Source organism: Natator depressus, chromosome 6, assembly GCF_965152275.1.
Source record: "Natator depressus isolate rNatDep1 chromosome 6, rNatDep2.hap1, whole genome shotgun sequence".
Taxonomy (NCBI): Eukaryota; Metazoa; Chordata; order Testudines; family Cheloniidae; genus Natator; species Natator depressus.
The window spans coordinates 19,594,163-19,606,324 of NC_134239.1; the positions used below are offsets into that span (position 1 = coordinate 19,594,163).

Here is a 12,162-nt window from a genome sequence, read left to right on the forward strand (position 1 = left end):
TGCAAATTGGATACAATTAACTTAGGCTTGAATAGAGACTGGGAGTGGCTAAGTCATCATGCAAGGTAACCTATTTCCCCTTGTTTTTTCCTACCCCCCCCCCCCGCCCCCCAGATGTTCTTGTTAAACCCTGGATTTGTGCTGGAAATGACCCACCTTGATTATCATACACATTGTAAGGAGAGTGATCACTTTAGATAAGCTATTACCAGCAGGAGAGTGGGGTGGGGGGAGAGAAAACCTTTTGTAGTGGTAAACACCCATTTTTTCATGCTTTGTGTGTATAAAAAGATCTTCTGTACTTTCCACAGTATGCATCCGATGAAGTGAGCTGTAGCTCACGAAAGCTTATGCTCAAATAAATTGGTTAGTCTCTAAGGTGCCACAAGTACTCCTTTTCTCTTTTTGATTAAAGAGTTTTTCATCTCTAGCCCCACTCAGAGGGAAAATCCTCCTTTCTAGTTGCTGCCATGGCCAGCTGGCCTTCTCCTGACACAACACTTGCCTCTGCTGACTAAGTTGCTGCTTTCCGGCTGCTGCTGTGGCCTCTTTGTTGCTCTTATTTCTTGTCTCCATACAAAATTTAGGTTCAGAATATCTGCTGTGAAATGCACAGAGCTCAGCTGATCTGCTTCAATCTACGAGCAGACTGTTGTTCTTAAGAGCTACTCAGAATTATTTTTTTAATTAAGGATTTCCAGGTATAGCCTGAAATCAGGCCTGGCAGAATACTTAGGCCCTCATGTACATAGGAGAAATGAATACATGTATGTGAGGCCTCTCTTCCAATCAGTGCTCTGCTTGCACATTTTAATCCTAACAAATAGAGTGCGCAAGGGCCTGTTCACACACCCAGCACCCCTGGGCTTGGTGGCTGTGAGTCACACAGATGAGACGCTGGAATCTTATCGCTGTTGCAGCCCTGGTTTGGGACAAGCCAAAGCCCTTTTCAGTGTCAGAGCGATGAGGAAGCCGTTTGTAGGGAGAGTTACACGAGGAGCCTGTGAAGTGGGATGGTATCCCTCTAGCACAGAGGTGAGCAAACTACGGCCCGCGGGCCACATCTGGCCCACGGGACCGCCCTGCCCGGCCCTTGAGCTCCCGCCTGGGGAAGCTAGCCGCCGGCCCCTCCTCTGCTGTCCCCCCTTCCTCTCAGCCTCAGCTCGCCGTGCCGCCAGAGCTCTGGGCGGTGGGGCTGTGAGCTCCTGCCAGCCAGTGTGGCTGCGAGAGCCGCTGGCCTGCCCCGGTGCTCTAGACTGCGTGGTGGCACGGCTGGCTCCAGCCGGGTGGCATGGCTGCCAGTCCTGGTGCTCTAAGCGGCATGGTAAAGGGGTGGGGAGGGGTTGGATAAGGGGCACAGGGTCCCAGGGGGCAGTCAGGGGACAGGGAGCAGGGGGCGGTTGGATAGGCGTGGGAGTCCCGGGGGGCCTGTCAGGGGGCGGGGGTGTGGATAAAAGTCATGGCAGTCAGGGGACAGGGAGCAGGGGGGGTTGGATAGGGGGTGGGGTCCCAGGGGGCAGTTAGGAGCGGGGGCCTCCGGGGGGAAGGCAGTCAGGGGACAAGGAGCAGGGGGGTTGGATGGGTCGAGAGTTCTGAGGGGGGCAGTCATGGGGTGGGAAGTGGGAGGGGGTGGATAGGGAGCAGTGGCACAGCCTTCCCTACCCGGCCCTCCATACAGTTTCAGAACCCCGATGTGGCCCTCAGGCCAAAAAGTTTGCCCACCCCTGCTCTAGCATGTGATTACCCAGATCTCTTCGAACTCTAAGGGCCAGGTTGCAAACTCTTTACAGTGATGAAGTCATCCCACTGTAGTCAGTGGCAGTACTCCTGTATCTGCTCACCAGTGTAAGGAATTCAATTTTCAACGTCCAGAGACCTCTCAGACCTGAGGGGTTCATTGACATACACTCATAGCTGTAGAGACATTAAAGAGACTCAAACCCATGTACTGGTAGAAGAACAGATCCCATTCAGCTTCTCCATTATAACCTGACAGCACCTAAATGACTTTAAAAAAGGGGTCACGGGGGGCTTAACCCGGAACAAGATGCTCTCCTCTCTGTTCCTAATGCGTGCTTAGACAGGGCATGTCACAAGTGGAAACATACCAAAGATGGGAGGGGTTCTTGCATGGGGCAGCAGCTTCCTACTCCAAAGTGTGCTTTGCAGTCCTCCCTGACTCCTTCACAAACACTACAGATTAGCAGTGCAGTGACTATGTAAATCCAGAGTGCATTAGAGAGGTATGGCATATTTGGGATTCGTCAGGTGAATGAGTGCAACAACAGTCCCGTGTAAATGGAGAATTACCCCACAAGAACATTAGAAAAAGTTCTGCAGTAAATCTTCAGCGGTTCTGTCATACTTCTGCCGATGGCTCAGCTTCTGCCCTTAATCACTACGGCCTTTTTAAACAAGTTCTTTAAACCATGTACTCTTAGAGCAATAAAACTGAACTGGGATTTCAGCAGCACCTTTTCTTGTTCGAGATATCCACAAGCTCTTCCCAAAGCAACGTGGGTAGCAAAACAACCGCACAGCCAAATGCAGCAGCCACTCTGTCCTCAGCATTGGCTCACAATCAGACCAGGTCAGCCAAACAGATTCTTTTGTGACACGCCTTTGATCAAGACAGCATCAGGATCCTGGGTGACCCACCTACTCTTCCCACTTTCTCCTGGACAGCAGAGAAAAGCAACAGATTCTGCTACCCTCTCTGCTGTGCAACTGCATAGTTAGGCCTGTAACACAGAATGCTTCACAAAAGAAATTTACAAAAAGAAAAGGAGTACTTGTGGCACCTTAGAGACTCACACATTTATTTGAGCATAAGCTTTCGTGAGCTACAGCTCACTCCATCGGATTTGTTAGTCTCTAAGGTGCCACAAGTACTCCTTTTCTTCTTGCGAATACAGACTAACACGGCTGCTACTCTGAAAGAAGTTTAGGGATTCACATCCTTGGATCGCTCATTCGAGGTGGCTGCCCTAGCTGCATACAGCTAATAGCACAATGCTGACCCCTGGTGGATAATAGTATAATTTATCGCTTTGCACATTGAAGAACTCCAAAACCCTACTAGTTTCCGCATATACACACAGGAATCGCTCCAAACACACTGAAACGCAGCCACCTCTGGGGTGTAATTGAGCAGCTGTTTAACAGCTGGAATTAAGTGTGGGATTTATTTAGAACGCTCTAAACGGTTTGGGCCACAGCTGCACAAGGGATGGCACACAACAGTTGTGATCAGGCTGTTCTAAAAGGGAGAGAGATCCTGGCAGGGCATTCTCCACGAGACTCTGGAGCTTGCTGCCTATTTGGTTTGACAAGACAAGGACTTCTTAAAGTTCAGAGTCTGCCATTAGGAATATCTATTCTCACAGGCTTCCCTGGGAGCAGCAGAATTAGGGATTTGCAGTAACTGTTCTGAGGAAGGGTTTTATTCTTTGCAATAGACTTATTTCATCTGGGCATATTATGTCCAAAAGCTGCTTGTTATATTACCCTAGATTACTGCATGAGCCATTATATTTGTAGCCTCTCTGAAAGATCTTGTGTTTGTGTTAAAGATATTTATTCTTGGTTGCAGTTTCAATCATTTTATAATGCTGTAGGCTTGGACAGGCACGATTATAAGTGTAAATAACTAAAAATTAAATCAATAAATAACACTCAGTAGTTTAGGATGGGAAGTGGATACTGCTGTATCCAGCTGTAACTGCAGTCTGTTTTAGAGATGAATGTAATTAGTCACCCTGGAATTTGCCATAGACATAGGGTCTACCATGCCTAGGGCCCTACTAAATTCACGGTCTATTTTGGTTAATATCACGGTCATGGGATTTTAAAAATTGTAAATGTCATGATTTCAGCTATTTAAATCTGAAATTTCATGGTGTTGTAATTGTAGGGGTCCTGACCCAAAAAGAAGTTGGGGGGGGGTCACAAGGTTATTGTCGGGGTGGGTCACAGTGCTGCTACCCTTACTTCTGTGCAGCTGCTGCCGGCTGCGCTGCCTTCAGAGCTGGGCAGCTGGAGAGCTACTGAACTGGAGCTCATTCCACTACTGGTGTCTGGGATTTTCTAGTGACACTGGGACTGAGAGAAGGGACGCGCGCAGACTACTGTCAACAACTCTGTAAATCACTGAGAGTCCGGGTGGAATTGCTTAAAATTGCTGCTATGACCACTATGTGCCGAGTGATCGTTTCTTTATGCGGTGCAACATCACAAACTGTAGTTGGGTGCTGACTGTTTTTAATTACTTTAAGGCCATGTCTACACTAGCTTCTTCTTCTTCGGCTATCCCTCGATGCGAGGATGACGTCTGCCAAGGGGGTTTATTGGTGAGTTTTTAAGTGGCTGAGGAGCCCAATTCTTGCCATGCTGATTTTCCTACAGATGTGACAGGTATAATATTCAAGAAGGGGACAAATCGTTGTGCGGGAACTACAGATGTACTGCCCTCCTCTCTATCGCAGGGAAGATTCTTGCCTGGATCCTACCAAACCGCCTCCTCCCCCTTACCGAGGAACTCCTCCACGAATCACAGTGTGGCTTCAGGCTATCCCGAGGCACAACCGACATGATCTTCGTGGCAGGACAGATTCAGGAGAAGTGCAGAGAGCAATACCAGGAACTGTTCATGGCATTCATCGACCTAACCAAGGCCTTTGACTCTATCAATTGTGATGCCCTATGGAAGGTGCTGTGTAGGTTTGGCGGTCTACAGAAATTCATTTCCATCATCAGACTACTCCATGATGGGATGACTGCCACCATTTTGTGCAATGGCTCAGAGACCGAACCATTCACCATTTGCACCGGTGTTGAGCAGGGCTGTGTCACTGCTCCAACACTCTTCTCCATTTACCTTGCCATGATCCTGATTCTCATTCATGACCGCCTTCCTGACGGAATCGGGATTGAGTACCGTATGGATGGCCAACTCCCCAATCTTCGATGTCTCCAAACAAAATCTAAGATCACGAGAATTGGCATCACTGACCTTCAGTATGCAGATGACTGTGTCATTCTTGCACGCACAGAGGCCGACCTGCAAAGCACCCTAAATCTTTTTGCAGATGTCTATCACTGCCTGGGTCTTTCTTTCAACATCAGGAAAACCAAGGTACTCTACCAGCCCTCACCTGCACAAACTACTCTTCGTACTCCACAAATCACCATCAGTGGAGAACCCCTGGAAAATGTGGACCATTTTCCATACCACATTGACACAGAAATTGAATACAGGATCCAGCACATCTTTTGGAAGACTACTCAAACAAGTCTTTAATGAGAGGGATCTACAAACAGGGACGAAGATCTTGGTTTACAAGGCAGTTATCATCCCCACCCTTCTCTATAGGTGTCAGACCTGGGTAACCTAGAGACGACAGCTTAAGCGGCTGGAGTGGTTCCGGCAGCGCTGCTTCAGGAGGATTCTCCGGATCAGTTGGGAAGACCAACACACTAAAATCAGCGTTCTCTCTGCAGCCAACATCAGCAGTATAGAAGCACAGGTCATGAAATACCAAGTCCGCTGGGCTGGCCACTGTGTACGTATGCCTGACACTCGCCTCCCAAAGCAAGTACTCTTCTCTCAGTTAAGTCAGGTAAGAAGGGGTCACGGAGGGCAGCAGAAGAGTTTCAAAGACGTACTGAAAGTACATCTTAAAAAGGGAGGCATCAACCCAACAAACTGGGAGGACTTGGCACGGAACAGAACACTTTGACCCCACACCATATGTAAAGCCACAGCTCACTTTGAGGAGAACAGACGTGCTCATGAGACAGAGAAGTGACAAAGGAGGAAAGAAAGGGCACAAAACTCCAGCCAACCACTATGTCTCCTCCAACACTGTCTACACTAGCACTTATGTTAACAAAATTTTTGTTGCCCAGGGATGTGAAAAACAGCATAAGCATCAGCATAAGCGCTTGTGCAGCCACTTATATAGATCCTTCAGCCACAGTATTTGGCAGTTTACACATTGGTTCTCAAAATAACAAAAGCTGTTAAAACCACATTGTAAATCATAGTACATTTCATCAGAAAATAACTGAAACCCATTGACCAGTTTGAGCAGCACAAAAGAGTGTCTCAAGCTATTACAATTCTATTTCTTTGTGCTCTGATAGAACTTCAAAAGAAAACCAGCCTCACTAATCCTTTGCAAAATGGAAGAGATTTCTTCTCCAGGCCAAGAGGCTATATGCCAGGAATCAGTCCAGTAAGGAAATCTACAAGGAAAGCACACAGTGGCTTGAGGACTCTGCCTAGCTGCTGACAAACCTCCAGCAACAAGAAATTACTATCCCCCTTCTGACTCTGTCTCTTAATATTGCTTGTGAACATCATTTCACATTCACACTGAGATGCTGCAGCATGTGTATTTTTAGGGTATTATATAGCTTCTTAGGCTTTATACCTCCCATCCCCACTTACAGCTCTGTCACGAATGAAACCCTGCTCTATGCGTTTGTCATTTATCATCTTGGTCCTTAGGACCTCCTGTTCTCTGACCTCTTTGCAGCTCAATTCTTCCCCGTTCTGTCTATTCAAAGTTCTGTGGTCAAAAATCATGTTCCTCTCCTGCCATTCTGACCCCATCTCCTCTCTTCTTGAATCCCTTCCTTGGATTCCATTCTTCGTCCCCAACATTAAGTGCAAGTTATTCTTCCTATTTGCACAACTCTCCTCTACCTACATTTTTTTCTACACCTCTCTCGCTCCCTACACACTTCTGTCATGCACTTGACATCTACTCCCGAGTTAGACCAAATTTTCAGCCTCAGCATTATTACATGAAGCATCTTTGATGCATCTATCCCTGTAGATAATTGCATCTTGTGATTCACAAAAGATGTACTCTTGGTCCTTGAAGGAGACGTTCTGCTATGTCAGTAAAGGGCCATGAAATGATTTAACATTTTTCCACTCGTGTCAGAAAGCACAATTGTGAGACACAGAATTCTCTCTCTATACATTTCCTTGCTGTTTGTAGAATCTTATCTCTGTCTACGCTAAAAAGCATCCCTCGGAAACTGCATGGGGCCTTGTTGATCTAGTGATCAGAGATGACAGGACAGGAGTTTTGTCAGTGTTTATATTTAAGTCTACAAAGTTCTGAACCTTCTTTCCCCATGAAAAAGAGAGAGAATTCTAAGGCTATAGGAGCAAGTCTTGTATACCTTCCAGCTTCACTTTCTCTTTGGGCCCGATTCAAAGCCTACTAAAACTGATGAGAGTCTTTCCGGTGATTTCAATGAGCTTTGGATCAGACCATTTATTTGTTCATTTCCGCCTCACTGCCTCCTGACATGCTCATTTCCTCCTCCACACGGATTTAAGTCTAGATGGCATGTTACCAAGCTCAGCCTCAATTGTGAGTGTCATTTGCATAATCAGCCTTGCTCTGCGCTGCTCCTCCTCCTCTGTAAAGATGATGTCTAGTCTCCTTCCACAGACACTGACAAACAAGATTTGTGTTTTTCCTGCTTAGGCCAAAACAAATGTTTTAAGACGTATATTTGGCATCGATCGCAGAGCTCCACAGATCTAGCCAGTGAGGGTAACCCACAATATAAAGACAGTGACTGTGCAGCTACATTGGGAGTCACTGCACGGGCTGCGGGCTCTCAATATAAGGAAGTAGGATCCGGGATTCAGTAGATGGCGCTCTTCACCAAGTTGCTCCTGAACCAATGCATGAAACCAGTGTTAGAAGACACTGCTGCTGAAGTCCCCTTCTTTCAGGTCATGATAGAGCAGGGGTAGGCAGATTTTTTGGCCCGAGGGCCACATCTGGGTGGGGAAATTATATGCAGGGCCATGAATGTAGGGCTGGGGCAGGAGGGTGGGGTGCAGGGTGTGGCAGGGGCTCAGGGCAGGGGATTGGGGGCTTAGGGCAGGGGGTAGAGGTGCAGGAGGGGTGTGGCAGGGGGTTAAGGTGCTCAGGGCACGGGGTTGGGGTGCGGGGTACAGGCTCCAGCTTGGCAACGCTTACCTCGAGCGGCTCCAGGGTCGCAGTGGCATGCAGAGGGGCTAAGGCAGGCTAACTGCCTACCCTGGCCCTGTACTGCTCCTGGAAGTGGCTAACATGTCCGGCAGTGGCTCCTAGGGGTGGGGCAGGCAGGCAGCCTGCCTTAGCCCCACTGCACCACAGGGCTGGCAATCCCGCGGGCCAGATTGAAAGCCCTGACAGGCCAGATCCGGCCCGCAGGCCATAGTTTGCTCTCCCCTGTGCTAGACGGCCTAATGATTATGGGGCTGACCCAGCTTGGTACTGGGCACCTTCATTCTTCGAGTCAATGGGAGCAGAGAATGCACAGCACCTTCCAGGCATTATATAAAGTAAGATCATTATTATTCAAAGCCAGGTCAGTGCAGCATCTTCCTCTTTAAGCAAAAGAAAGTGTGTATACTGGAGATATAAATGGAAGACATGCTTTGCATGTGACTGTGGTATGGTGTTTTAGGGTGATATGCCACAGCTGTCATATTACAACTCTGCTGATTAATGCAGCTAAATTTGCATATTAATCAATATACTCAATGACTGGGAGTAAAAAAAAAATCTGCAGAGTCTCTACTACACATCTGGGCAATTCATAGATATATATATATTTTTTTTTTAATCAAATGAGGCCGTTCTGCCAACATGCAGGAAATGCAAAGTTAATGACTAGGGCCCTACCAAATTCACGGCCACGAAAAACACGACACGGACTGTGAAATCTGGTCTCCCCCCATGAAATCTGGTCTTTTGTGTGCTTTTACCCTATGCTATACAGATTTCACAGGGAAGACCAGTGTTTCTCAAACTGGGGGGGTCTGACCCAAAAGGGAGTTGCAGGGGTGGGGGTCACAAGGTTATTTTAGGGGGGGTCGTGGTATTGCCACCTTTACTTCTACGCTGCCTTCAGAGGTGGGCAGCCAGAGAGCGGCGGCTGTTGGCCAGGTGCTCAGCTCTGAAGGCAGTGCCCCGTCAACAGCAGCGCAGAAGTAAGTTTGGCAATACCGTACCATGCCACCCTTACTTCTGCGCTGCTGTCTTCAGTGCTGGGCGACCGGAGAGTGGTAGCTGCCGACTGAGGGCCCAGCTCTGCACACAGCAGCACAGAAGTAAGGGTGGCAATACTATATCAGGCCATCCTTACTTCTGTGCTGCTCCTGGCAGTGGCTCTGCCTTCAGAGCTGGGCTCCCAGCCAGCAGCCACCGCTCTCCAGCTGTCCAGTTCTGAAGGCAGCGCTGTCACCAACAGCAGTGCAGAAGTAAGGGTAGCAGTACCGTAACTCCCCCTAAAATAACCTTGAGACACCCCCTACCCGACAACTCCTTTTTTGGGTCAGGACCCCTACAATTACAACACCCTGAAATTTCAGATATAAATAGCTAAAATCATGAAATTTACAATTTTTAAAATCCTTTTATCATGAAATTGACCAAAACAGACCTTGAATTTGGTAGGGCCCTATTAATGACACATCCAAACAAGGATGAAATGAATGCACTTATTTAATAGAAAAATCTGACATACATCAGAGTCCCTGAATATCCAAAAGGCGAAGAGGAAGGCACAGGGGGATGGTTCAGTTTAAGCACAGTATTTGAAATACATAGCTGCCTGACTCACATTAATGTTATTCTTCATTCCCAGTATATTATGCCAGAAATCTAGTCCAAGGCAAAGTTAAAAAGTACGAATGAGAGTCGGTGTGAAAGGGGGAAATGTGAGCTCCCATGTGATGCTCATGTACAAAGAAGCTAAGTAATCAAGATGAAAGAAAACATAGCTGCAGGCACAGAGCACAAGGAAGTTGTGGCATAAAGGACAACAAACAGGACCTCCGCCAGTGTGTAGAAGGAGGGGCAACAGGGATAGCATAATTCTCAATCAATGAGCTAGGGCAGGGATTCACTGGGCAGTGTATAACAGGTCATGAACGATGCGTTTTTGTGAACAGGATCCTGGACTGGGACTAAGGAGAAATTGATTCTCCTGGCTCTGCCCCAGACTTCCCGTGTGACCTTGGGCAAATTTCTTAATCTGATCTGCGGGCAGAGGACTTCAATCTCCAGAACTATCAACTCAACACCTTCCACCAGCATTACATCCACTTTCAGAAAGAGAAATAAGAGTTCTTACTTGTTTCACCGGGAGCACTTGGATCAGAGGAAAAGAAGAGGACATCGATAAGATTGCATGCTGGACCCGAGTGATACTGTGTTAGTGTGTTTAAAGCTCTGCCAAAGAAGAGAATATAAAGGTTGAAAATTTGAAGGGGACTCCTTCAGAAGCTCCTGATCATCCAGAAACCCTGGTAAGCAACACTAACATTCCCTCCCTCACAGGGCACTCTAGACATGGACCCAAGCCACAAAGTTCAAATCTGAAGTGGGACTTTCCCAAGGGTGTTCAGGCCTGAGGGCTTAGTCTGGGCCCCTCTCCACGAACAATTGGCTCCTCAATTTTGTTTTCAAGAGAGAAGCTGTCCTTCTGGGCCTTTGCGCCTCCCACTAGCCACACAGAGATCCGGCATGTGAATAAACTTCCCATTCTAAAAAGGGCAACTGTCATGAATTGTAGTGCAGGCAGGTGTCAGAGCCCCTAGGCCTGCATTAAGATTTACAGGGTACAGCTTCAGTGGCTGGAGTATTACACATACAAGTCCCATGAACAAAGGGGACCGTGCAACTAATACCTCAGTGGTACTCGCTGAAGCAGTACCTCACGAGGTATAGCCCAGTGTTATTTTGCACGGTGTCTCTCACAGAAGCTGCATCTGAAAATGCTTTATAGAGATAAATAAGCTAACCACAGAGTTACACAACGACAGACAGAGAAAAATTATAAGGTACAGTGAGACGGAAAGGACGGGTTTTCAGAGGAGATCTAAAAACAAGATGGAGAGATAATGAGGTGGAAGGAGGCGGGGAGGGAGGGGGGAGTTCCTGGCGGCAGAAGCTGTAGCAGAGAAGCTCTCCCATGAGGAGAAGCAAGACTGTACTGACGGACAGAGAGGGAACGTGGTAGTGGGAGGAGAGAGAGGAATCAGATCAGTGAGGTAAACTAAGGCAAGTCCCGGGGGGGGGGGGTGTGGGGGGGGTTCCTAAAAAAGCAAAGCAGTTTTGAACTGGATCCTGAACTGAATGAGCCGCCAGGGGAGTTGTCTGAGGGTGTGAGTGATATGGAAGGTGGGTAGCAACTTACTTTTTCAGCCTCTTGTAGGTGACATCATTGGCTAGCTTCAGCAGGCGGTAGGAATTCTCTTGGCCCAAGCTCAACAGGCCATCTCGAGACTCCTCAAAGGCAACGGTAACTGATTTGGGGGTTATGCGGGTCACAATTCCTGTGGAAAGTGGATCACCCTGACCAGCAGATTCATAAAGACCCACAATGTCACCTGCAAAAACAAGCCATGGCAGAGAACAAAACTCAGTGCACAACAGGCCTAATGCTGTTCACAAGCCAACACAGATGAGGCCTCAAGAGGAGCCCCCGTGAGGAGACAGTGAGTCAGTCCTCCAGCTGGTGTAAATCAGCATAGCCCGTTGAAATCAGAGGACTCCTGCCAATCTACACCCACTAGGATCTAGCACTTTTGTTCACCACCAGGTTTAAACTTGTATCAAACTCCAAGGAAAGGACTTCTCCTTCTCTTAGATGACAGAGAGCCACTCCTTAAAGCAGGGGTGGGCAAACTTTTTGGCCCGAGGGCCACATCTGGATGGGGAAATTGTATGCAGGGCCATGAATGTAGGGCTGGGGCAGGGGGTTGGGGTGCAGGAAGGGGAGCGGAGTGCAGGAAGGGGCTCAGGGCAGAGGATTGGGGTGCAGGAGGGGTGTGGCAGGGGGCTCAAGGCAGGGGGTTAGGGAGCGAGGTGCAGGAGGGGTTCAGGGTGCAGGCTCTGGCCCAGCACCGCTTACCTCAAGCGGCTCCAGGGTGGCAGTAGCATGCAGCGGACCTAAGGCAGGTTCCCTGCCTGCCCTGGCCACGCGCTGCTCCCGGAAGTGGCCAGCATGTCCGGCAGTGGCTCCTGGGGGGGGCGGGGTGGGCAGGCGGCTCTGCCGCACGCCGCCCTCGCCTGCAGGTACCACTCCTGAAGCTGCCATTGGCCGCGGTTCCCCGTTCCCGGCCAATGGGAGTTGCGG

General features: G+C 48.5%; 1 protein-coding gene across 2 annotated transcripts in view; it reads right to left on the reverse strand.

Annotated features, from left to right (window-relative positions):
• The window catches only part of IGHMBP2 (immunoglobulin mu DNA binding protein 2), a 75,912-nt gene that overhangs the window by 55,304 nt on the left and 8,446 nt on the right, over positions 1-12,162 (reverse strand). Inside the window, exons 3-4 of one of the 2 annotated variants that reach the window (XM_074954707.1) lie at positions 11,221-11,413; positions 10,156-10,253 (exon numbers count right to left, since the gene is read on the reverse strand). In XM_074954707.1, coding sequence (XP_074810808.1) covers positions 10,156-10,253; positions 11,221-11,413 — 291 coding nt within the window. Of the gene's footprint in view, positions 1-10,155; positions 10,254-11,220; positions 11,414-12,162 lie in introns of those variants that run through there. The other variant, XM_074954708.1, reaches the window with a different exon arrangement.